General features: G+C 33.8%; 2 protein-coding genes across 6 annotated transcripts; one reads left to right on the top strand and one right to left on the bottom strand.

The window, feature by feature from the left end:
- The first annotated feature begins 993 nt into the window (after nucleotides 1-993).
- On the top strand, nucleotides 994-5,362 carry LOC110666908 (probable protein arginine N-methyltransferase 3). Its single transcript, XM_021827573.2, has 7 exons — nucleotides 994-1,367; nucleotides 1,862-2,308; nucleotides 2,427-2,524; nucleotides 3,622-3,700; nucleotides 3,781-4,029; nucleotides 4,110-4,277; nucleotides 4,711-5,362. Exons 1-7 carry the CDS (start codon nucleotides 1,062-1,064, stop codon nucleotides 5,170-5,172), a joined length of 1,809 nt encoding a protein of 602 aa, XP_021683265.2. The 5' UTR covers nucleotides 994-1,061; the 3' UTR covers nucleotides 5,173-5,362.
- Nucleotides 5,363-6,670: 1,308 nt separating this feature from the next.
- On the bottom strand, nucleotides 6,671-25,002 carry LOC110666916 (DNA-directed RNA polymerase I subunit 2). Of its 5 annotated transcripts, none has more exons than XM_058151896.1 (28): nucleotides 24,631-24,999; nucleotides 24,454-24,533; nucleotides 24,237-24,356; nucleotides 23,986-24,054; nucleotides 22,385-22,461; nucleotides 21,729-21,792; nucleotides 20,068-20,138; nucleotides 17,758-17,853; nucleotides 17,620-17,665; nucleotides 17,049-17,229; nucleotides 16,918-16,970; nucleotides 16,673-16,746; nucleotides 16,392-16,509; nucleotides 16,111-16,195; nucleotides 15,029-15,144; nucleotides 13,717-13,844; nucleotides 13,495-13,574; nucleotides 11,749-11,990; nucleotides 11,504-11,668; nucleotides 11,189-11,353; nucleotides 11,004-11,078; nucleotides 9,719-9,822; nucleotides 9,573-9,648; nucleotides 9,024-9,152; nucleotides 8,775-8,915; nucleotides 8,303-8,515; nucleotides 7,893-8,150; nucleotides 6,671-7,574 (listed from the first exon to the last, which is right to left on the bottom strand). In XM_058151896.1, exons 1-28 carry the CDS (start codon nucleotides 24,806-24,808, stop codon nucleotides 7,167-7,169), a joined length of 3,612 nt encoding a protein of 1,203 aa, XP_058007879.1. In that variant the 5' UTR covers nucleotides 24,809-24,999; the 3' UTR covers nucleotides 6,671-7,166. The 5 variants fall into 5 exon arrangements, 4 of the variants coding, with proteins under 4 accessions (XP_058007879.1, XP_021683277.2, XP_021683285.2 ...); XR_009150776.1 differs by having other exon boundaries at nucleotides 7,430-7,574; nucleotides 7,893-8,098; nucleotides 24,631-25,002; XM_021827585.2 differs by lacking the exon at nucleotides 23,986-24,054.
- Nucleotides 25,003-25,557: the final 555 nt, after the last annotated feature.

Here is a 25,557-nt window from a genome sequence, read left to right as displayed (position 1 = left end):
AAAAAGGAAGTCCATTTTTATATTTGACCTGTTTGTTGTTTTTTTTTTTTGGGGCCCAAATGGGGCTTAGAGTTGGTTTAAGTTAAAGAAAAGGCTACTACCTGCCTGGGGGCTTTAGGTAGGGGTCCTCTAGTGTGTGTCGCCCCCATAGGTTGGGTCGTGACAACTATAATCTTTAATCATGAAAATTATTTAATATTTCAAAAACACATGTATTCTTTTTATATTTATATAAAATTTATTATTTATTTTTCAAAAAAAAATTATTTATCTTTTAAAAAAATTAATAATTATGATACTTTATTTTTATATACATTAAAAGAGTTATTTAATTTTTTTCTCTAATTATTAGTACACGATTAATATAACCACCATAATTTATTTTTTATATTTTTTTAAATATTATAAATTAAAAAAATAATATTTTTTGGTATACATTAAACAATTAAATTTTTTTTATATACTTGCGATATTAGGTATTCTCAAATTAGTATATAACACTAATTAATAAAAAATTAATTAATTACTTATATTTATTTATTTTTTTTTTTATTTTTTAAATTAAATAAAAAATTTATAATTTATTTATATTATTTTTTTTTTTTTTTTTTTTTATTATTTATATTATATATATATATAAGTATATATAATATTTATTAATTATTTTTTTATATTATATATTATAAAAATAATAATATATAAGTATATAAAAAAAAAAAATTTAATTGTTTAATGTATACCAAAAAATATTATTTTTTTAATTTATAATATTTAAAAAAATATAAAAAATAAATTATGGTGGTTATATTAAAAAATTAATTAATTTTTTATTAAATAAAAAAAATAATTGAAAGTAAATAATTTTCAGAGGAAAATTATTTTTTAGGGAAAATTATTTTTTAAGGAAAAAACAGAAATCCAGCTGTTTGTGGGTCCCACATGCTGACGTATCAAAAAATAAGCTTAAAAAATATAAAAAATAAAAGGATTTTGGATTAGGGTTTTTGACAGGGTTTAATGAAATAAATTGATGCTTTCTGTCTCTGTCGCTGCACAAAATCATGGCCAAAAGCTATCCAATGGAAATCAATAAAATGCACAAAACATTAATCGAACTAGAATCTGAAGAAGAAGAAGAAGAGGAAGAAGAAGAAAACGGTGACTGGGAAGATTGGAGAGACGATGATGGAGAAGAGGAATCGGAATCGAATTTTCGCTGCTTGTTTTGTGATTCTAAGTATAGTGCGTGCACTGAATTACTCGATCATTGTAGTTTGATTCATAAATTTGATTTTCGGGGCATAAGGAAACAGTTGAGCTTGGATTTCTATAGCTCATTCAAGCTCATCAACTATGTCCGCTGTCAGGTAAATTACTTAATGCTTGTTGTGGTTTTTGCTTTGTTTATTTGGATGCTGAGGAAATGGGGGAAATAAAGTATGAAAAAGTTGGAATCTTTACGGGTGGAACTGCATTGAGCTAAATTGTTACGTTCGGCCCTTGGATTTTTCAGTTTGATTATGATTTAGGTTATATGTGGTTGCTAAGAAATCCGAAGCAATAATAAAGGAAACATTTTTTTATGTTTAGAGGTAGGCTAATCTAACTTAATGAGTAGTATAATGATTTTTTCTGTTCGTTTCTTACTCTCTGTCACTAAATGTAGTATATCAGTCTTGCCATATTATTTTCTCGCATTTTCTTTTTGGTACTGAGGTCTGGCTGAAGGTGGATTGTAGAACTGTGGAAGAAAAAACAATGTCTATGTTATGCTATGCTTTTTATATTTTTTAAAAACTCGTGTTTAACGTGAAAGTTCATATCTTGATGTCTTTGTCTGTCTTTTGCTTTTATTTTCCAGGTGGCACAAAACAGATGTTGGAGTTGTGGGCTTACCTGTAAGTCCAACAGAGATTTACAGTGTCATTTACATGACGCAGTGAACCTTGAAGACATTAAGCCTTTATGGGATGATGATAAATATCTTAAGCCTTTTATTCAAGATGATTCACTCTTGTACAGTTTTGCTGAAGATGAAGAAGGTGAAGATGATTTTACCTCGTCAGTGTATAAAGAGGAGGTCATAAGGGATTTGGCGAATATTGAAAAAATTTGTCTTGAAGATGACAACACTGGACAGAATTCTGAAGCTAGTTCTAACAGTTTTGAAAGAAACGAAATGAAAGAGGTTGCATCTGTTTCGAAGGGCCCTTTGAATCTTGTTGCAAAGGATATAAAGAAAGTCAATGACAATTATTTTGGTGCTTATAGTTCATTTGGTATCCACAGAGAGATGATAAGTGATAAGGTACTAAGCTTTTAATTGTGATATCTCATGCCAGAATATGGATAAAGTGTGAAATATGTGAGTTTGATTTTAGATTCTCTTGCAGTTCTTTTAAGACCTTTACTTTCTGGTTATGCAGGTAAGGATGGATGCTTATAGCCAAGCTATCTTGAAAAATCCTGCACTCCTGACTGGTGCTGTTGTGATGGATTTAGGTTGCGGAACTGGCATACTAAGGTGAGGTGGCAATATGCTTAATGATCAGTAGCATAAGCACTTCTTATCTTTTTCCCTTTTTTTTTCCTTTTATGCACTCTTTTTATATGCATCTTAGATTTATTGTTTCTCATTGTCAATGGCTCAACTCTTCATCATTGACAAAATCTCTTAACTGATTTCCTCACATTTGCTTATGGCCAATATAAAGTGTGGCTCAGAATGATGGAGTTTTCCTAGTATCTTCTTTTCCAAGTTCAATAAAAGGACAAGCGTAATAAGGTCAGAGCCCTGCAAAATATGCTTGCACCTTGAAGGATGCTGGCCATTCTTGTTGTTAAAGTGCCACTGGCCTTTGAGGCAGTGGCGGAGTTTGGGCTTTATTTTGCAGGGGCCAAAAAATTATGAAGGCTTAGCTTTTGTATTTGGAGGGCTAAAAACATATATATTTGTTAGTTGTTTTTTATTTTTATTTTTTTTTTTGGTGGTGGGGTGGGGGTGCTGGGGGCTATGTCCAACAAGCTCCTCCCCTGCTTTGAGGTGATAACCAGCTTACCTGGTTGTTATGCAGTGGGATAAAATCAACGCTTAAGTTGGGTTGGGAGTTTAATGGTGGGAGTACTACAATCTTTCAGACTTCTGGCTACAATCTTGTCTTAAATTTTTCTATTAATTGCTTGCAAAGCTCTAGCCAGTTGATTCTTGCACATGACCTAGAAATTCTATGGCTTGATTAGGGAATGCTTTATTGCGGATTCTAGGATATAATCCCTATAAGCATTTCCTAATCAAGCCATCAAATTTAACCACAGTCAGGTGAATGGTCCCCTTTGTACTTTCCCCACTAGGTGCCTTTGCTCTTCTCATTGCTGGGGATGCTGTAATAGACTCTCATGAAAAATTTTGAAGACTGCTTGCTAGTAGTTGTTTATCCGTATCATCTATCAAAATGGCTATATGGATGAAACTTTGGAAAAAAGAAGCCCTCATATCTCACAGAATTTGTTACTTTAGTCTGATTGTCTATTTGTTTTTTTAGAAACTTAGTGATCTGTTCTAGACATTCCCAGTGCACTAGGACCTTGTGAACTTTCTCTCTCTTCTTTGTTGTTGTACAGTCTTTTTGCAGCCCAAGCAGGGGCTTCAAGAGTGATTGCAGTTGAAGCCAGTGAGAAGATGGCTGCAGTGGCAACTCAGGTACATTTCCTTGTTTGTAATTCAATTTATTTCTGTATTTCCTCTTGCAGCTCTGACTCCTTTACTTTTCCCAAGTATAGATTGCCAAGGACAATGGCCTTTGGCATAATGAAAGCAATGATCAGTGCACTGGGGTAATAGAGGTAGTTCAAGGAATGGTTGAAGAGCTTGATAAATACATACAAATCGAACCACATAGCATTGATGTGTTATTGAGTGAATGGATGGGTTATTGCCTACTCTATGAGTCAATGCTTAGCTCAGTGCTCCTTGCAAGAGATAAATGGTTGAAGCCTGGAGGTGCCATTCTCCCTGACACAGCAACTATTGTGAGTTCTTTTCTTTTTTTCTGTTGCTTGTCCAATGTGATCTCATTTTCTTATCCTTAGTTCTGCAATGACATTTTCAGTATGCTGCGGGTTTTGGAAGGGGTGGTACTAGTCTTCCATTTTGGGAAGATGTGTATGGTTTCAATATGTCTTGCATTGGCAAAGAACTTGTTCAGGATGCTGCTCAAATTCCTGTTGTTGATGTTGTGGATGATTGTGATCTAGTGACTGATGCTACTGTTCTCCAGGTTTGTCCCCATCCCCTCTTGTCTATCTTAGAACTGTGGCAAAATTATGCCATCCTACAGTCATTGAAAATTGGAATTCTTGACTCATATTTTGGCCAAACAAGAAAATGTTCTGATTGATGTTTCAGTCACCCTTTTTTTTCTCAAAACCAAGTTAAAGGGGCCATTTCTCTTCTTTTTTGCATTGATGCGTTTGCCTTGGCACCTACTTTTGCCCTTCAATTTCATCCTTTGTTTAAAAAATAAAAAGGAAAAAGTTTTGGCTGAACTTTCTGAGCTGGGAAAGCTGCAGGGATTTTTTTATGAGCTTTTTTCAGTTGCCTGATATTTTGCCAAGGGTTGGCTCTAACTGTACAAGATGTTTGGATCCCGGATGGGTATTTTCTGCTATAAATTTTTTTTGACAGACATGTCCATTTGTGTCTTTCTCTAGACTTTTGACCTGGCAACCATGAAGCCTGGAGAGGTGGATTTCACTGCAAGCATTGAACTCAAACCAAAGTCATGTAGTTTGGCTAGCAACTCCATTGAAATGGCGTCCAAAACAATTTGTTGCTATGGGGTTGTACTGTGGTTTGATACTGGTTTTACCACCAGGTTCTGCAAAGAAACACCAGCTGTGTTGTCGACATCCCCCTGCACTCCTAAAACGCATTGGTCGCAAACTATCCTCACCTTCCGGGAACCAATAGCAATGGCACCAGAAAATCTCCCTGCTGATGGTAGATCTGCAGCTGTTGGCACACATGCATTCCCTGCTGCAACAATTCAGTTGCGTATTAGCATCGTCCGTGCTGCCCAACATCGGAGCATTGACATATCAATGGAAACTGTTAGTGTTGGCCCTGATGGTCGGAAGCGCAGTTGGCCTGTTCAAATGTTTAATCTTTCTTAGAATATTTAGAGTAGAGCAAACTTTAAGATTATACCATTCGGCGTTGTTGTAGCTTGTATTGCTATCAGTTTTGTATCCTTGCTTATAACACATGGAAATTTGGTGATAAGCATTACTTTTCATGAATTTTTTGATGTTGCATCACCATTATATTTCTCTAGATAAGTTTTGGATATTATTGTTTCTTAAATTGTGTAAGTCTAATTAGGTTAATTATACTAATGCTAATTGAATTTATTACTTTTCTTATTTGTAGCAATTAGGTCTTGAAATTTTAATTTTATTTCTTGTTGGGAGCCTCATCTAATTGCACCAAATTAATTTGATGTGACAAGAAATTAAAATTTATTTGGTAAAAACAAATGAAATGAAAGGAGAAGTTCAATGAAAAATATGTGGATGATTGGGTATGTTATCAAAGAGATCCTAAATATGTTAAAAAATATGTAATTAATTTTTTTGGAAGATATCTAATTGAGTGGATTGATTCTAGGACCAACCCGAGACCCTGTGGCTGAACTTGGCATTCTGTCCCTAGCCCTTAAATTGGATCAGATTGAAACCGATGGTTCAATTTGTCGGTCTGATCCAATCCAAAAATAAACAATGTTTTTTCAGAAAAAAATATATGTCAACACTTGGGCTAACCACGTGACTGGAATTGATATTGCTCTTAGCCCAAACCAAAAATAAACCAAAATCATTAGAATTGAAATCGTTAAGAACTAACCCCAGACAGTCCGATTTAGGACCTCCAACTCCACATATCAAAACTGCCAATTACAACTCAAAACCGAATGAAAATACTTTTTTATTCTTTATTTTTTTTATTTTAAATTAACTAAGCCATTTGGTGCACATCTCAGATGGCATCTTGCAATGTAACGCTCTCATGGATTAAGATTAGGGGTTTGTAGTTCTAATTTTTGATTTGGTATCTATTTAGAAATCAAAATCAAATCAAAATTTTAATATTATTCTAATTCAATTCTTCTTTGTTCTAATTCTTCCATTCAATTTTCAATTTACAAACGATTTTATACAATTATTTCACAAAAGTCCTACTATAATTAACATTTAAACTTTGAAGAAAATTATTAATGTGCAATATATCATAGATCTTTTAGTTATTTATAAATTATATAATCTAACTACAAAGTATATACATATATATATAATTTAAGATTTAAGATACTATATAATATAAAATATCTTTGTATAAAAAAATCATATAATATAACTTTTAACTATTTATTAATTACATAATCTTTAACTACAACATATAAATATAATTATGAATTAAATATATTTATAAAGCATAATAATACTTATAATTAAAAATTATAAAATTACTTTATGCATTTATAATTAAAATTATCAAGAAAATATCAAAAAACAAAAGATAACATTAGATTATGCATAAATTATAATTATAAATATTATAATCATAATTGCATGTAAATATATAATTAAATTAAAAAAATATAATACACCTAAATAATCATTTTAAAACAGATGTATGATATTGATTTTCACTTCAGTACACTTCCAATTCAGATTTTAGTGAAAAATCCGAACAAAACCAAAGCATCAAATTAAATTTGGTTCGGTACGATTCTTCAATCCGGTTTAGACACAGCCCTGATTCAAACATACCAAAAAGATAAAAGACCAATAAGGAAAAAAGAAGATTAGAGTACAACAATAGTTTACTTCAAAGGGGAAAATTGCTTGCCATCAGGAGTTAACATTAACAAACTGTTATTGCTTACAAGAGGATGAATACAGTTACCGGAAGGCCAAGTCAAGCCACTACTGATTCCCCAGCTCATGATACAGCAGGTATTCAGATTCCCCTTTCCCACAACCCCTGTGCTGTGAAATATATCTAGCTGCATCTACCCTCTTTATAAATAACTTGGGACGCCATGAAGATTAAAACCAAAATTGCACACACACTCAATTATTATCTCCAAGAGCAGCAAAATCCGTATTCAAGCACCATCTTTTAGCCGGACAGTCATTTTTATGTTCATCGCTGCTAATTCGGCAGCCAAATATCTAAATACATAAGGCATGGCAACAGTTTCCATCCCTTTACTTGTTTGGCATGCATGACATGCCACCTTTTTTGGAGCCCTCACTGGGGGTAATCCACCGATATCCCGCACTACCCGCTTTTGTTGCTGGATAAATGATGTTGTGAGTATGCTTCCGCATAGAGAACATACATCAGCAATGTGATAATCAGAACATGTGTGAAGCCTATCATGCAATAAATATGCTGCCCCATGAGCAAGCATGGCATCTCGTTCCATTTCTCCAAAACGTATACCTCCACCACGCTTTCTTCCTTTAATAGGCTGTCTAGTAATCTGGTCAACAGTTCCAGTTGACCGCACCTGCACGCCAATTACAAATAAAGGATATAGTAATTTACTGAAAAGCTTGATCTGTAAACCCATTAACCATCATCAAACAATGCGTGAGGCATTTCATGATCATCAAAACTTTATAGGTTCAGAGTCAAACTCAAGTATATAATTTACTTATCTGAATGACTACCTACCTTTAGGTTATATGTTGGTGGATGATATTCAAAAGAATGACATTACAAATAAATGCCAAGTCATGGACAGAAAATCTCAAGGAAGAAATGAAAATAATTCAAAAATAATGTGCTTGACTTTCAATTTCAAGTATAACAAGAAAGTTCTTACCTGAAATTTGTCTGAAACCATGTGGCGAAGGCGCTGATAATAAACAGGCCCAATAAATATTTCACATGTGAGTTCTGTTCCATAAACCCCACTATATAGCACCTCCACACCATGATAGTTAAAACCATGAGATCTTAGCATTTCACCAAGATCATCAACAAGCGATTCAGATTCTGATTTGGTTTCTCCCCCATTAGCTTTTTTAACTGAACTAGCAAAAGGTGTAGCATCAACAAATTTTCCATTTAAACTACCTCCCTGAAGCATTAAATGTTCAAGCATCCATCAATTATTTCCCAGGCAGTTGCTAAGCATAATATAAGAATATTCTGCTAATGCAAGAATAGTAACTGATGTATTGTTTTTGAAGGACCAACAGATTTGATGATTTTGGTTCCCAGTTACTATACCTTAGCAGCAAGAGATTCCAAAAGCATTGCAATTGTCATTCTTGAAGGAAATGCGTGAGGATTGATAATCAGATCAGGACGCATTCCAGTGAGTCCAGAAAATGGCATATCAATGTCTGGCCACAATTGGGAGCAAACACCCTTCTGTCCATGTCTACTACTAAATTTATCACCAATGATAGGGTTTCTGGGATGTCGAAAACGTATATTCACCTGCTCAAGCAAAGAAACAGAAATTTAAGCCAATAACATATGCAAGTGAATCATATGAAATGAGATCACACGTTCTCAACATGTCCTGGAAAAATAAATTAGCAAATAGACAAATCAAAACGAACAAATTTCTCATACAAAGCAAAAGTCAAAATTCTTGATAGTCATTTTTCCTTACTCCAACAGCCTAGAATCGACATATGTTTTCCTATTCACTCCAAGAATAAATGTGGCTGAGATAAAAAAAAATATGAATTACCTTCTGAAGATGCTTCTTGTTTTTGGTATCAACAGCAACATAATCAACAATAACAGGGTCTGAACCTTTTCGGTTGTTGGTTCTTGTTGTATTTGTTATCTCATTATAAATGCTACAGTAGGGTTCATTTGGATGTATTATCTGGATTTCAATCAAGGAATTTGTCAACATAAATTTTACAAAGATCAACCAAGAAAAAGAAAAGGATAGGGAGGGGTGGGAAGAAGAATTAAGAATTAAGATGCTAACCTGACCAACATATGGAAGTCCATCTGAATCAATCACAGATTGCAATGACTTATCAATGTTACTCCTCCTAAACATTCTTTGGTCTCTATCAGACCTGCTACCTTCTTCAGATAAGTCAATGGTCTCTGTCTGCAAAGAATGTTCAAACACTCAACGGATGGACACAAGTTAAATAACCAAAAGAACAACCACAAGTGTTAGCATGCTCTCAACTCAACTCAACCACAAGTGTTAGCATGCCCAGTAAATTATAAGAACACTAAATATATTGATAGGGAAAAGAACATAAATTATTATCTACAATTAGCAGATGAATATGAGTTTAACATCCATACACAGACATATATAAACAGGTATGAACTTCAAAATTATTCATTCACACATGTAGACATACAATTAGGAATGTGTAAAGCATTTTTCAGAATGTTCTCTAAGTAGCAAATACAGAGATTAAAAGTCGAGACTAAGACAAAAATGGGTCCATCAGTAAGAAAACAGCAACAGTAAACTATAATAATAAATAAATCCTCAAGCATAAAGGATGCAAACCTGGTAAATTTGTCCATGGCACATACCACGTTCAACAGATGACTTATTCAGAATCATGGCATCCTCCATATCATATCTGGACAACAAAAAACAATTGTACTTAGAAATGCTTAAATGCTTAAAATATGCTCGTCTAAAATACTTACCCTGTATAAGCAAGCACTGCAACTATTGCATTTGTCCCTGTTGGATACTCATCTATGCAGTACTTTGTATATGAACTTGTGCGCACAATAGGAGTTTGAGGGGTCTGAAAATGCCCAGAGTATTTTCATCATAACAGCAAAAAAGCAATGAAGAACAATCACAAATACACAGTTTAGAGGAGAGGGCAAAAGGGATAAACAATAGAACTAAACAAATGTGGCATTTATTTCGGATTGTCACACTACTAATTACAGCCAATTTGCTTCTCAGCTACAAGGGTGTGTGTAGGATTCAAAAATATTGACCCCACCATGTAATAGCTGTTACCCAGTATCCATTTAATTGATTTCTCCGTTTTTACTGATATTCCTCTAAAACACACACAAACAAAAATTAATTAACGGAAAAAATACTATACTTGTATTTCTTTTCCCACCACACAATCAGCAATCACTTTGTTAATTCCAAATTGAAACAAGTTTTCATTTCATGGAAAAAAATCAATAAATAATCGTTAGCATTCATCATTTATAAATTTTATTAATTTGATAACACAAACATGATAGGTACAGATTTTAAAATTCTAAGCCCTAAGATCAATAAATTATTCAGGTTTGTCCACTTTTTATACTTTGGAGCAGTTCCCTGATTTCATCTGAACACCCATATTCATCAAGGAAGGCATTCACAGATATCTTCAATGGGTAATTCTTTCATTGCATTAGGAGCACATAAAAACAAAACTCTCAGATCTCCAAAATAACAAATGAAGGTAAATTACAATTTAGTCACAAGGGTTTGCCTATAATATTACACATAAGAAATTTTCAAAACTAACAATGCCATTCTTAACTAGTATGTTACTACTTAGCTCACATTAATCAAAGCGACCAACAACTTGTTATCAGTCATTTTTCAAAAACTACCGAATCGTCTTCTTGGAGGAAAGAAATATGATCAAAGCTATATCATTTGGACTTGAATATGAGTATTCGATATGGGTACATGTCCACAGGCTGAAGTGCCAAACCCATTCCAAGTAATACTTATTTAACACAGGCATTTTAGGGTAAAGTCAATAAAGAAGTGGCAATGGGTTAAGAAGATGCACGATTATACAGAACACAGGCAGAGGGCAGTCAATGGAGATATAATTATTTATATGAAAAAACATGATGGAACATAATTACTATTATCAATGAAAAAATTTGCAATCAGAATAGTTTTCTCCAAAGTCTCCAATCAAGAAAACAACAAAAGGAGAAAGAAAGAAGTGATCCATACCTGAAGATGATATAGCTTCTGATCTGCACGGAAGCGAAGAGATTGTAAAGAGAAAGCCATTGTTTGTTTTGCCATCTACAATAAAACAAATTATGGAAGCAAAATATCACATGTTAAGCAAGGTGAAGGGAAAAAAAAAATTATTGGACGTTATAGGACTTCCATTAACAAAGCACAATACACACCTGACACTGGTACATATTTCGTGGGCTTTGATTGTGATCAGACCAAGGTGTAAGGTTAGCCACCACACTGAGCATATCAATTGGATGAATTTCTTCGTGAGTTGCAGGAAAAGCATCACTTCTACCGCCATTTCCACCATCTGGACATCTTATTTCCATAAAAACCTAACATGAAATATACAAGCATGTCAGCAACTAATAGCCCTTGGTCTTATCAGCACCGCAAGGACAAGCTTATCTAACATCCATAGCCTCGATTTATCTAAAGAAGTGCTTGACGTGAAATAAAATATTAATGGCACTATCTGCACTCACCTGTTCAAACGGTCCTATAAGTTCAATGTTTTGACTGTCCTCAGTGGGGATAGAAATATTTCTAACTGGACGAATAAATCTGGAAGGAGATGTGAAGAGGTATAAACCAGGATATGCACCACCCATGCTCAATGGAACATATCCAACCTCCAGATCATCAGGAATCTGTAATATATTATTTATAAATGACATGGACAAAGGAAATTTAGTGTGAAAATCAGTGAAGAAATTTGAGGAAAACAAACCACTGAAGCAGCTGACACTTTTAATCTTCGCAAGTGAGTAACAACTTTCTCAACCTCACCAGAAGGTATCGAGCCAACAAGACGACCATCTAAAAGAACATAAAGAACTTGCGGAGGGCCAGCTTGAACAAGCTTTGGCAATGAAGAAGTCATTCCAAGACCAGTCAAAACACCAAGGATCGACTTCCTCATATCAAAAAAGTCTTTAACAGCTCCTTGTGAATCAAAGTATGAAGTAATTCCTGATATAAAGGAAAGAAAAGGAGAGGGAATTAGAAACTAATATCCAAAACAAAACTCAAATTAAGAAGATTTAAATGTCCTTGATTAACCAAGTTATTTGCATCTTACTGCTAACAAAAAGTTCACCAGGTAGAAATGGTAAATAAGATCATTCCCATGTCCTTGTTGTTGTGATACAAATTAAAATAAACACAATGATATGATACACAAAAAGATAATGTGTTGACGCATGAATAAGCATGAGAATATAATTATTAATACTCATACATTCCAATTAAGTAATTAACTGATGCCAAGGATCAACTACATATATAAACTGAATGCCATGAGAAATTGAAAATAAGAAAACATGCATCTAAATGACTAGGCTGAAATATTTGGAGTTCTTTTATCCCATTCATTCTAAAGATATTCGAAGGTCGCCAAACAAAATATGACCAGGACACAGTTGATGAGCAAAACTTTTAAATGCTGTCCACTTCCATTGAATACAATTTAGCTATAATTACTCCCTCATCAAGTAATTCTTTTTTGTTTTTTCAAAACATAGGCTAAGCACATGTTTGTATTGGATTTTTGATACCCACAAAATGCTTTCATTTTAAAGGAATGGAAAGCATATAATTGAAAACAAATTCAAATGAAGAGATTTATTTTTTATTAAGAAAAATTGTATAAAGAATAAAATACCATCTCAATTGGTGAGAATATCATAATTTTAGTGGATTATACATCACAAATAGGCTACTCCATTAAGTTGCAATATAATTTCATATTTATGCAAAGCCCAAACAACTGTCATTTGCAAGCAGCAGTCAACGTACACGTCAAAAGGTTAAAAAAAAAAGAATTTAGAAACATATTGTTGAAACATGCAGTCCCAGCAGCATCAACGTGCTGCCTTTCTCTCCACAGCATCAATATTTTAGGAAAAGAGCTGATACATACATACATACCCACCATGCTACAGCTATAAAATGATTTCTTAAATCTTTGTTATCATGACGCATTATAATGATGCTACAAGATTGTGAATTTCTTAAATCTCTCTCTCTCTCTCTCTCTCTCTCTCTCTCTCTCTCTCTCTACCTAGCATGAATTTAAGAAATTTGACAATTATATCTGTTTTTGATCAATAAACTGAACAATTCACATTTACCAGCTCTTTCCAACATTGAGAATGATTTCATCATTAAGAGAGAAAAAGATAAAACCAAACAATCCATAATCATTTGGCCAATAATAATTTAAGTTCAATAAGCAGCTACTAGACTCCTTAATCTCCTTAATTCCCAAGATTATATAATTGATTTTCAAGTCTCAAGAACAATTATAAGCACAACCACCCCAAAGACAATTTCTCATGACAAATCGGTACACAGCTCAAATTTCCAGTAAATTTCCATTACCATGTGAATAAAAATTAGATTGAAATTGTAGAAACTTCTTGCGGAATTAAACAGGTCCAAGGTAAACAAAATTTTTATAAAATATTGGACTTACGACAAGAACGAGTCATATGGTTCAGCAACCCACATGGCTCACCATCAGGTGTATGGACAGGGCAAAGAAAACCCCAAGATCTGTTAAAGCACAAACATACAGATACATGAATACATACAATATTTTTGGGATGAAGCAAGTGAAAACATAAATGCAAATAGAAATAAAAATTGTAAAAAGAATCTTTATAAGTTGCTGCATAAATTGCAAGCAGATGCATACTCAGGTAGCAATTTCCGCACACTTGTTGTGCGCAGTCCAGCAAACGAAGCCCCTCGATGCACAGCCCGGAAAAAGGAAAGAAAACGTAGAAAATTGAGCCTCTCTGCTTGAACTGTGTAACCAGCTCTCTAGTGAAGCACAATACACCCATTAGCAATCTATTTTAGCACAAATAACACATACAAAATATGCAAAAAGTATGCACATACCAAACTAACTGAAATCCTCATCTAATTATAGAAAAATGCATTGCAGACCCTAATTATTGTTAAAGCTAAAGACTGATTAAAGTTGAAATGATCATACCAGAAGCAAAGTATTTAAACCATCCATCCAAGATGATTCAAGTTTTCTAAACCACCGATGGGTGGACATACAAGCAAAACAGATATAATATTTGAAGACAAGCAGATATTGATCATACAATAACCTATTGAAAATTCCACTTATATTGTTAATATATCAGAATATAATATTAACAATTGCATATTTGATATCTATCACCTCATTTGTTTAAGTTTCTTTGACACTTCACAAACTAGTGTTGGGGCTTCAGGTGCAAATGCTTGCACAGAGAAAAAAGACAAAGGTGCACAATCACATGCAATGCATGCAGACACATAAATAGAAGAGGCAAGTTGATGCAGAACAAAGGGAAAGAACCAAGAAGAAGGAGAAATTAAGGACCAATCCTTGAAGAGAGAACTAATTCTCAAAATATTATTGATTTCATAAAATTGTCATAACCAAGCTTGAAAAATAATGAAACCACTATGCCTATATATAATGTTTGTATAACCCTAATTAGGAATTATGGATCCCAATCTATTTAGGAATTTGAAGAATCCCAATTTAATTAGGAAACCTAATCCACTTAGGGATACACAATCATAAAATCTCTAAAAATTCTTATTTTCTATATTTTTTTCCCAAAGTAAGTACTCCTAAAATCTCTAGGAATAGAATCTGCATCACAAGTTTAAGACAAATGATCTGCTTCAACCTTCCATAATTAGCATACAACCACATGAAGATGTACACATACATTACAAGTTCCGTAAAAATCAAAGATTATTCATTAACTGGTTTCAGTTTAGAATGCATCTCACCCACACTCTGTTGCAAGAATTGATGCTCTCAATCAAAATAATGAATTTGATGATAATTTTTTTTTCTTTCCAAAACAAGTCTATCATGTACATGAGTGTCATTTTATACCTTAGCTTCTTATTGACAAGGTTAAAATTTCATAGTCTAACTAGACGAAGGTTTATTAGGAAATAATGAAGTAAAACCACTTGTAAGTCAATACCTGCTGTAAGTCTAGGCCAGTTTGTGTTACAAGTCTTCCGCTTTTCAGCATATTTTCCACAGCTAAACTGATTGCTGTTGATGGATTTCTATCCATGATCCTCTTGACATCTGAAACTGCATTGTATCAGGCAACAAAAACAGCAATCAGTAGGTAAACTTGTTTGTATTGTGCCCATCTTTGGTACCAAAAAGAAAAAATTGTATCTATCTTAGAGAACATACAGAACATGTACATATCAGTTGCCCAGAAAATTTCAGCAAGACTCACACAAGGCTAATCAGTTAATTCAGCACTATGTTACCAGGACTTGGTATAGGAGTTTAAAACAGATACTACAACTCTACTCAACTCAACTACAGAAGTTTAAAACAGATACAACTACAGAAATTCAATTTCTCTAAATTCCCCATGGATTCCCTCCAAAAGTTATATATGTATGTGTTCCCATCAAACCCACACAAATAAAGAATAGTGAGCATGAGCATGGCAAAAATTTTGCTTCTTTCTAACCCCTTGACACCCCCAATCTGATGATCTCAACTGAACCCGCTACTAGCCAAGACATCCTTATTGCCAACTCTTATAACTTTCTAATCCAATCACAAAGCAAAAGCCCAAGAAGAATAGATGTTATTTCAATATTACAACAAAAGCATCAACTGACCAATGTTCTCTCCTTTTGGAGATTGTTAGTGGTTAACATTCTTTCCCACGTTACTCAAGGGGGTATCCGGGGGAAGGGGGAGCTACATCTTCAACCCAAACATCAAACTCTAGAACAAAGAAACAACAGATGGACCAAGGAAATGAAACACATAATAAATAGCAACTCAAATGAATCATGTGGAATTGAACATGTGCATCGTAAATGGCACTGAACATTTGTTACACTATTGAATAACAACAACTTATCCGAGTTCCTTAAGTAATCCTCCAAGAGAAGAAAACATTTGTTACACTTTTGAATAAGAGACCAAAAGAAGCAGAGGAGAGGGAAGAGATAAGTTGGAGAGAAGGACGAGCTAAGTTGGAGAGAAGGACGAGCCATTAAAGGCAGAACACGTATGATTAAGATATACCTGACAAAAAATTAAAATTGTTGTTTTTTGCCATCTCATCTTGAATAACCTTCTTGGTTTTACGAAGCCACTCTTCTAGTTTTTCCTAGAACCAAGAAAGAGAGAACAGGTAGTAATGAACAATATAACATAGAGTTCGAACATCATAAATCATCTCAGTATCAGCAAATTTAAATACTCAAGTCCCCTTCAAATTTACTCAGAGTAAGCATACATGCACCATCAACCATGCATTTCCTGATTATCCTTAAAACTTAATCTAAATCGACTCAAAATTCTACCTTGAGATAAATGGTAATAAGGTGCCCAGGAAGTAACACTTCCTGATTTTGCAAGGAATCTGGATTGTCAGGCACAGAAGTCTGGTCTACAAGGGAGAAAAGTTTCTGCAACATGAAGCTAAAGAAACAAAGTCAAATACAAATGTGAAGAGACGAAATAGCATAACATCTTCAACCCGAAGAAAGAAACTAAATGCTTTAAGAACAAATGGAAGTAGCAAATATTCCCACAATGTAACTGGAACAAATTAATGAGAGAGAGAGAGAGAGTTGTAGCTAACATGAGCAGATTGAACTTGTCATCATAATTATTAAGATGTACAAATATGTAATCTCTTAGAACTGCATGGGCCACCTGCACCCAGGAAAAAACAAAGAATTAAATAGTCAACAGTGCATATAATTCAAGTAACAAATCTCATAAACTTACTTCACAGAATGTTCTCAAAATTGGTTCCTGTTTTTCACTTTCTAATTTCTAAGATGATAAAACAAAAGGTAGCTTGAGCTATTGAATTTAACTTACGTTAGAGAAATTTTCTCTCTCCATCCCGTCCATGACAGGTTGGAAGTGTTCTCCTGTGCAAGGAACAGTAACATTAGTTAATGAATTAAATAACATTAAAATGAGGCTAACAGTAAGGCCATCATAAGTACCAATATGCTGTAGACAATCAGCCTGAGTGAAAAGAGACAATTCCCGGACTTCATCAAGAATAATCATTGCCCTTGCACTCACAAGCTGAGAACCAACAGCTCCCTTTGCCTTCTCACATTTCTCATTATAACAACATGTCAACTTCTCATAAATTTCTAGCTCTGTAGTCTCAGTAAGTGCCTAGTAACAAGAATCAATACAATACATTAAGCATCAAAGAAGCACTACTGCATCTAACCCAAAATACAACAAAATATGTGCCAATTAAATTAATAATATTCTATCATGCATTGGGGCTGGACAAGTTTACTATCACACCATTCAACTAAATATATGATAGGGAATTTTGACTTGTAATTTGAAATCAAGTTCCTATCACCATTCTTTTCTTGCCCTATTTTCAGGGAAAGTGAGAGACCATATCTTCCCAGGAGAACTCCCCTGTATTTGTATAAGAATATGAAAATTCCCAATTACTTCTCTTGTATTACAAAAGGCTGGCTCCAAGATAAGTGAATAACAATATAATTGTTGTTTTATATTTGAAAGACTTGTAAGCAAACAGAACACCTTCAGAACAATGCCAACAGGAAGCAAATACTCCCTTCCTTGTATCCTGCAAAAATAAATTTAAGACAATTACAATTTGGTATCATAACTACAAAGCCAAAATTGTTTACTCTAGGAACAAAGCATAGAATGTCTTACCAAAATCCAAGTCTTGCACTTCCACTACGAAGGTAATACAATTTAACTGTTATTGAAGATTGATCCGATAGGGAAGATTGATTTTCTCGTACACACCTGGAATTTGAATTGAAAAAGTAGCTAAACAATAATAATCTGATAATTGATTTTGTTAAAAGAAAGAACATTTAAGAACATAAACAACAACAGGAACGAGGTTTTTGTTCTTCCAGCAAGATATTATAACTACGCAAACATTATTTCTTATACTATTGGAAGGCCATAAGGAAGGGATAAGGAAGCTTAGTCTTGAAAAAAATGAAACCATTCCACCTGCAAGCATGCTGCAGTAAGCTTGCAATTTTGCTACAAAAGATTGGAATCCCAACTTTACATAATAAGTTCCTAATTTGTCTTTCTATAAAACATTTTGAATGTAATCCATAATAAAAACATGCCAGGAATTCAAATGATTCCACACTCATAGGTCTTGGTGCAATTAAGGAAAAAAAAAAACACAACAACAACAAAAGGTCCAAAACCCAATTTGTAATCCGTTAATTTTAGAAAGAGAACTACGGATATGAATTTCAGTAATTTCACTAAGTGAAGATTCTCTCTTTTAAGCTTTCAAATTTCTTAATTTTGTCAGGCACCAGCTTTAGCAGCTACTGAATTAATTGACTTTGGGTTGGATTGACCCATCATGGGAAGAAAAGCACACATGAAGTAAGTCTGCCATGTGTACCATGAACTAAACCTATAATAACATGCCACATAATCCATTTGAGTGATTTTAGGAGGCAGTTATTTGAATTAGTATTTAAGTAGCATTTTCTAAATAGGTAGTCAGAAAAGGTAAGAGTGGTGCCAATTGAGGATAAGTTGAGAGAAGAGAGATTGAGGTTGTTTGGTTATGTGAAGCGTAGACATACAGAGGCTCCAGTTAGACAAGTAAAGCACATTACGTTAGAGGATAGAAAGAAAAGAAGAGGTAGACCTAAACTGACTTGAAGGAGAGAAATACAACATGACCTAGAAACATTATACATTTCCGAGGATTTAACCCAAAATCGTTTAGAGAGGAGAAAGAGAATCCATATGGCAGACTCTAAATTTTTGAAATAAAAGCTTAGTTGAGTTGAGTTGAGTTGAGTTTTTCTAAATGGATAGTCCATAAGTGATGTGATAAGCTAAACACTTAACCTAAGCTAAACACTTAACTTCTCCATCATAGGTGCCCTAAGAAATTTTCGTGAAGAAGAAGAAGACAATGACAAGGAGCACCAGTGATTTTAACTACAAAAATTTCTCTGCAATCAGATGTTAAGAATAAAGTAATAAACAAAGAGTAGCTATTTCCCGAGAGTATGCGGCATAACCGATTGATAGGAGTAATGGTGAGGTTATAGAAAATATGGCTAGGTGCATTAATTGATGTCTGATACAAACCAGACTGCAAGGACGGGTTCAACAAGTAAAGGGCCAGGCACCTTAAAGGTATATACAAGAAGAAGGCTAAGAAAAAATGAGCTGGCAGAAGTTTCTAGAAGATCAGCTGAAGATTCTGGAAACAGTTGCGAGGTAGAGAGACGAGAAGAGTAGCCAGCTGATGAGTAACGAAACAGCATGTGCAAATGAAGCAGAGAAGAATCTATAAATAAAGAAGAGAATGAAGGAGAAAGGCATGCAGAGAGAGTTAGAATTGATTTGGCTGTTTTGCTTGGGCCCGAGTATTCCAGTCTCAGGGAACTAGTCTTGGATATAGTAGTATTTTCATTTTGTATTGAGTTGCTCATTTTCAGTTGTAATTGGTTACCACCATACCAGTGACAGGAGTACAGACTCTGAGTGTAATTGCTCTTGTTATTCATTAATCTGAAATTCCAGCTGCCTTGTTCTCTCTAATTTCAAGTTTATAAAGATCCTAACTCTATCAATGTCTGATAAAAAAATAACAAGAAATTGATTTGGGAGGGAGTATGAGTATGGATGAGAGAACATGAGAAGAAAACATTATTTTCTCCCATGAATCAAACACCACTCAACCATTGAGCACCCAATAGTTTTCTAATTTTTCTTTCTTGTTATTTAATAAGTGCATGTAAATGACAAAGGTTCAAGAACAAATTCAAGAAGAAAAAATTAAGGACCATGTCAAAAACCCCCAAAAGAAGGAAACGAAATCCAAGTTTGATACCATCATTTCAAGCACTTGACAAAAATTAAATAATAAAATACATCATATATTGTTCATAAAATTAAATAATAAGTGTGAAGATTGAAGAATCAATATTAAAAATAGAACAGGAAGTTACTGAAAGTAAGAACCTTATAACAACTGCCTGATCAGTGTATCCTTCCCGCCGATCACGAAATGATCCTCGAACCATACTCATTGGCTGAAACATGAAATACAAATTCAGTTATGTTATATTATCAAATCACAAAATGGAACAAAAGTGAAAAATCATTTAGGCTTAATGACAAAAAAAGAGCCAAACCTTTTCTTTTTTTTTAATTTTATCCAAAACTTTTAATTATGGCAATTTTATCCAAATTGCCAAAGGTCGTTGAAATTTTATCCAATTTTTGCCAAACAAATCTTCAACTCCATTTTCTGACTTGTCTATGACCACCCATGCATTACGAGTTTTGTGAAGGCCGAACTGGTGATAGGGAAGGAGTTAGTTTAGATGGAGTAGTACTGCCCCAAAGTAATCACTTTAAATATCTCGGTCAATCCTTCAAGTAGATGGGGGATGTAAGGAGGATGTTAGTCATAGGATTAAAGCCGGATGGTTGAAGTAGAGACGTGCCACAGTAGTTTTATGTGATAGCAAAATTCCCAATAAGTTGAAAGGAAAATTTTATCGTACAGCCATACGACCAGTCATGTTATATGGCAGTGAGTGTTGAGCACTGAAAAAATCGTATGTGTCTAAGATAAGAGTCGTGGAGATGAGAATGTTAAGGTGGATAAGTGGCCATACTAGACTAGATAAAGTCCGTAATGAAAGTATTAGAGAGGTGTCAATTGAGGATAAGTTGAGAGAAGGAAAATTGAGGTGGTTTGATCATGTGAAGCGCAGACATACAGAGACTCCAGTTAGACAAGTAGAGCACATTATGTTAGAGGATAGAAAGAAAAGTAGGGGTAAACCTAAACTGACTTGGACGAGAGTAGTATAACATGACTTAAAAGCATTACACATTTCTGAGGACTTAACCCAATCGTCTAGAGTGGAGAAAGAGAATTCATATAGCCGACCCCAAATTTTTTGGATAAAGGCTTAATTGAGTTGAGTTGAGTCTATGACCACCCATGAAGATTCAATATTACCACTACCAACAACACCTCCAAAACTTCATTTTGATACCCATAGGACATCAAATGGTGATGAGATTTGGTGGCGTTGAGGAGAGCAAATGGTCAAGTAAAACCATACAATTTGGCAAAATAACTAAGAATTTAGACACACTGTGAATATCAAAATGAAACTTGGGAGGTATTGGTAAATAGTGGTGGGGTTGGATCATCATGAGTGGCTATGGATCAATTGAAAAATGGAGTTGAATAACAAGTTAGAAAAATTGGATAGAATAGCAACAACCTTTGGAAATTTGGATAAATTTGCCAAATTAAAAGTTTTAGATAAAACAGAAAAAACAATAAAATGATTGACTTTTCTTGGTCATTAAGCCAATCATTTATTGGAAGAAAGGAGGAGAAGAAATATATGTCTGTTATTCTTTCTTTATCCACATAGGTATGACTGCATTCCAAAATTAAGGCAAGGTACTTTTGTCAACCTCATTATTATGTTCTCAGAGCAGGGATTATAATTTTTTTCAATTAGAGCAGTAATATCATTATCAACTAGATGACCATGTAACAGAGTCTAACTACACCTGAAGAAAATATCCACCATAGTTAAGCACTTGAGCCTCTTGCCTATCACAACAAAAATAAAACAAAAGCCCTCACTTACATAGTTCCGCTTCGGCATTATTAGAAGTCGAACAACTCTCTCCAGCCCATTCAAAATGAAGTAGCTGCATTCCATTAAAAAAAAAAAGGTTAAAAAGCAAGTGTTGACTTGAATCGGCTTATAGTAACAAAAGGAAATACTATGGTTCTCTTAAAGGAAATCTACTGCGATAAAAAACATAAAATCAAAAGATAGAGACATCATGCAATAATAAAGCAAAATCTATAAGGCCAACAAATATAACTTAAATAGGCATCAAGTTTTTACCACATGAATAATTGCCAGCTGATGTTATACTTAGCAAGTCCTAACGCTTATGGCTTATTAATTAATTTATGATATCAGCATCATGCATTAAAACTTCAGTATACGAAATTATGAATCAAGTAGGCATGAAGAAATGCCCAATTATAAAATTACAGGCAGAATTTTCTGGTTATCCTTCATATTAGTTAAACTTATATCCAAGTTTGGTGCAGATTGGCTTCAATAGCAGCGTATCAAATGTCAACCCCAGTACAACAAACATGAGTTTATAACTATTGAAAGCTCTAAGACCGTAAACTGCAAGGCATGAAAAATATATCCAAATTCTAACAGGATCATAATACCAACGCCAAAAAAAGAAGCCCCAATTCATAGCCAAGACTACTTACCCACCCATCTCTGATGATTCTTCCTTGAAGGAAACCAGTTTTCGGGAATCAACACCATACAAGTGACAAAGCTTTGACTGTATCAATACGATTAGCAGTTAGTACTTAGCACATCAATATCCAAGCAAACAAAAACAATAAGAATTCTACCATAATAAATACATCAATTGATAATGAAAATAATAATCAACCACTTATAGGTTGCTGATTTACATCAATAATAGCCAACCACTAATAGCTTTTTTCCAATTTTTCCATCAGTTTCATTAGGTATGCACCAAAAATTCAATATCAATTAAAAATTAAGCATGCAAGCACAAATTTATACGCATGTAATGCTCCTACATTCTACCTGGTAGCCAACTAAATGCTGTCTTACTAAAAACAAATGATGCTACAGACATCAGTAAGATGGCTTCAACAAAGAATAACAGTCATTCCAAAATTCAAATATAGCAAACCATCTCCTCACACATGCAAAAAATAAAAAAACAGTATATAAAGATATTTGAGGATTTGTAATAAATGGTTAAAAAAAATCAAAGAGAAAAAGTAAATCATAGCAAGTAGTAAAGCAGCGAGTACTTCAAGCACTGATATATGCATGAGAAAGACCACTTGGCTATGTTGATAATGATTCATCTTCTGCATTTGCCACAATATTGCAAATTCAATTGCCAAAAGTAAATTAGACTTAACAGACTGTTGAGCTCAAATTCAATGCCTCAGTACATCAGGCCACTGAATTTCTGGAGCTCACTACAGAAAAGACAAACCAAAACTTAACTCCTGCTGTTGATCACTTGGCATCATAACAGAACATGATGAAACTTCCATATTAGCATAAGCAAGATTAATATATTGATCCTATGTGTTTTAGTCATGAAAACTCCAAAACAACTTTTTTCAAACTAATTTTTCAATGGCATGTAAAATGGTGCTTTTCCAAAACAGTTTTTTGACCTTCCAACCACAATCACAAAATTGAGCCTACATCCGTTAAACTGCATTGGACCTTTGATTAGCAGATAACAACACAGGCTCCAGGTGTTTCTGTGTTGCCAAAAAGACTTTGCGTGATCAACTGTTCAGGCTGCCTGATTTTATGAAATTCAAATGGATTAAAAAATAAAATAAAATTTCCTGTTCTTATGTCTGTCATCTCATTACCTTCTTTGAATCTGCAACAGCACAGCAACCCCTTGGTACACATCTTGTTAAAAAAAAAAAACTCCCATTTCCTAGTCTAGAACAAATATTTCTTTAAAAAAATACATTAAGGATTTCCTGATTTCCTGTCATAATCTGAATTCTTAATGCTCCCAACTACCAGTATTGTAGACCCCACTTCCAAAAATTTTTCCACTGCTACCAACCACTTCTCCTTACCAATTCACAACCATTTCCCAGCATTGCAATGTTAAAGAGTCAGATACTCATGAAACCTTTCAACCAAAGGCCTATCCACCAGATGTCTCCCGGTGGATCTAATTAGTTCAATTCCTGCCCAAAATACATGGGATAGGATTAATTAAGCGAAGCCTGGATAGAGATGTTCTCCATCACAATATGCTTTATAGTTGCATTCCAAACAAACGCACCATGTTAAACGAGAAGTAACTGCTCTCCAGGTTACATGATTCTTCCTCCTCCCGCAACAATAAATCTCTCTCCAAAAGGCAAGCGTTTAAATCCAAGTAAAATATAAACCCAACGAATACAAACCAAAAGGAAAGTAAGTAGATAGTAAAAATAGCAATTAATCAACGCGAAGTAAAACTGCTAAAACTCAAGTACAAATTGGAAATCCCAACTTTTGAGAAAGAGTAGAAACTAACACAAGGATACCAACCCTTAACATTATAGGAAACTGCCCGAAATTATACTTCTCCCTTATAACCGCTCTGCCATGATACTCGAAGCAAACATCTGCCTCAAACTTTCCAGTGTATGAAGTCTTCGCCTGACGACACTGTTTCAAAAAGAAAACAATAAAATTCACCCAATTAACACGTAAAAAGAAAGCAACATACAAAGCAGAGTAAGCAAGTGTATAGAGGAAAACCAACTTCAAACGGAATTAAACGTTTGTGCTTCGTCCTCGAACTTTCCTTTAGAGGCTCGTATATTCTTGGATTACTCAAATACAGTAAGACAACAGTCAAGAAAACAAATGAATTCGAAGAAACCAAACAGCAAAGAATCAAAATATGAAAAAAAAAAAAATTGTTGCAAAGAAAGGATATATTTGAGACTTGTATTGGTGATAGAATCAGAAATTTTCACAGGCTTGATATTATCCAGCATAATTTCCAATCCTCGATCAACCATATAATCGAACGAATCTATGTGGTGCCTGGCGAGCTCCTGCAACTCTCTGTAGTCCCCCATTGCTGCGCCTGACCTTTCCTTCTTGTTCGCCATTAGCTTCTACAGAGAAGCTAGCTTTTTTTATGCTTTCGTTGGGTATTGACGACTGCAATTGAAGCTTATTGGCTCAGTAGAGAGATTTTTGCAGAGACAGCGTTTTGGTCTTCTCCACGGAACTAGGGGTTAGGGTTTTAGGAGAATGGATGATGGGTTTCAAATTGGTGTATACAATAAATGGTATGGGACATTCACATAATATAATTAAAAAAAGAGAGAGGTCAATTTAGCTTGAAATATCTAAATCTAAATTTATTTATCTATTTATCGTAATTTTTTTGGCGTTATCATATGAATAAATTTTGATATTATCATGTGCGTAGTTAATATCGTTCATGGTAAATGTTTAAATCTTCTTTATTTAATTTTTTTTATTTTATTTTTAAATATTTTTATTGTTGCAATTATTATCTCAATTTTTATAATTGAAATGTTATTTTCTTTAACAATTTAATTCAATTTCAAAGTTTTCTTAATTAAATTTATTATTTTAATTTATAAAAAATAACAATAATATTATTTTTCTTTAATACTCATACACCTTATAATATGCAAATATTTTTATTAAGATTTTTTTTTTACAAATCCTTAATATGTTTATCAATTGTTAAACATTATTTTTATAAGATTAATGAATACATTTTTACTAATGTTAGTTGAATCATATTTTATTAAATTAATTTTGAAAGAAATAATAATTAATTTAAAATAACACAATTGAATAAAATTGAAATTAAAATTTAAAA

The sequence above is a fragment of the Hevea brasiliensis genome, chromosome 1, assembly GCF_030052815.1.
Source record: "Hevea brasiliensis isolate MT/VB/25A 57/8 chromosome 1, ASM3005281v1, whole genome shotgun sequence".
NCBI lineage: Eukaryota > Viridiplantae > Streptophyta > Magnoliopsida > Malpighiales > Euphorbiaceae > Hevea > Hevea brasiliensis.
This window is presented reverse-complemented; position numbering and strand designations above follow the sequence as displayed.

Bases quoted from the DNA above. Each gene is read 5' to 3' on its own strand.
- LOC110666908 (XM_021827573.2), top strand. From the start codon at position 1,062: ATGGCCAAAAGCTATCCAATGGAAATCAATAAAATGCACAAAACATTA. The intron at 1,368-1,861 runs GTAAATTACTTA...TTTATTTTCCAG, and splicing joins TCAACTATGTCCGCTGTCAG to GTGGCACAAAACAGATGTTG. The intron at 2,309-2,426 runs GTACTAAGCTTT...CTGGTTATGCAG, and splicing joins GAGAGATGATAAGTGATAAG to GTAAGGATGGATGCTTATAG.
- LOC110666916 (XM_058151896.1), bottom strand. From the start codon at position 24,808: ATGGCGAACAAGAAGGAAAGGTCAGGCGCAGCAATGGGGGACTACAGA. The intron at 11,354-11,503 runs GTGAGTGCAGAT...ATTTCATGTTAG, and splicing joins TTATAGGACCGTTTGAACAG to GTTTTTATGGAAATAAGATG. The intron at 7,575-7,892 runs GTAAGAACTTTC...ATTGGCGTGCAG, and splicing joins TGGTTTCAGACAAATTTCAG to GTGCGGTCAACTGGAACTGT.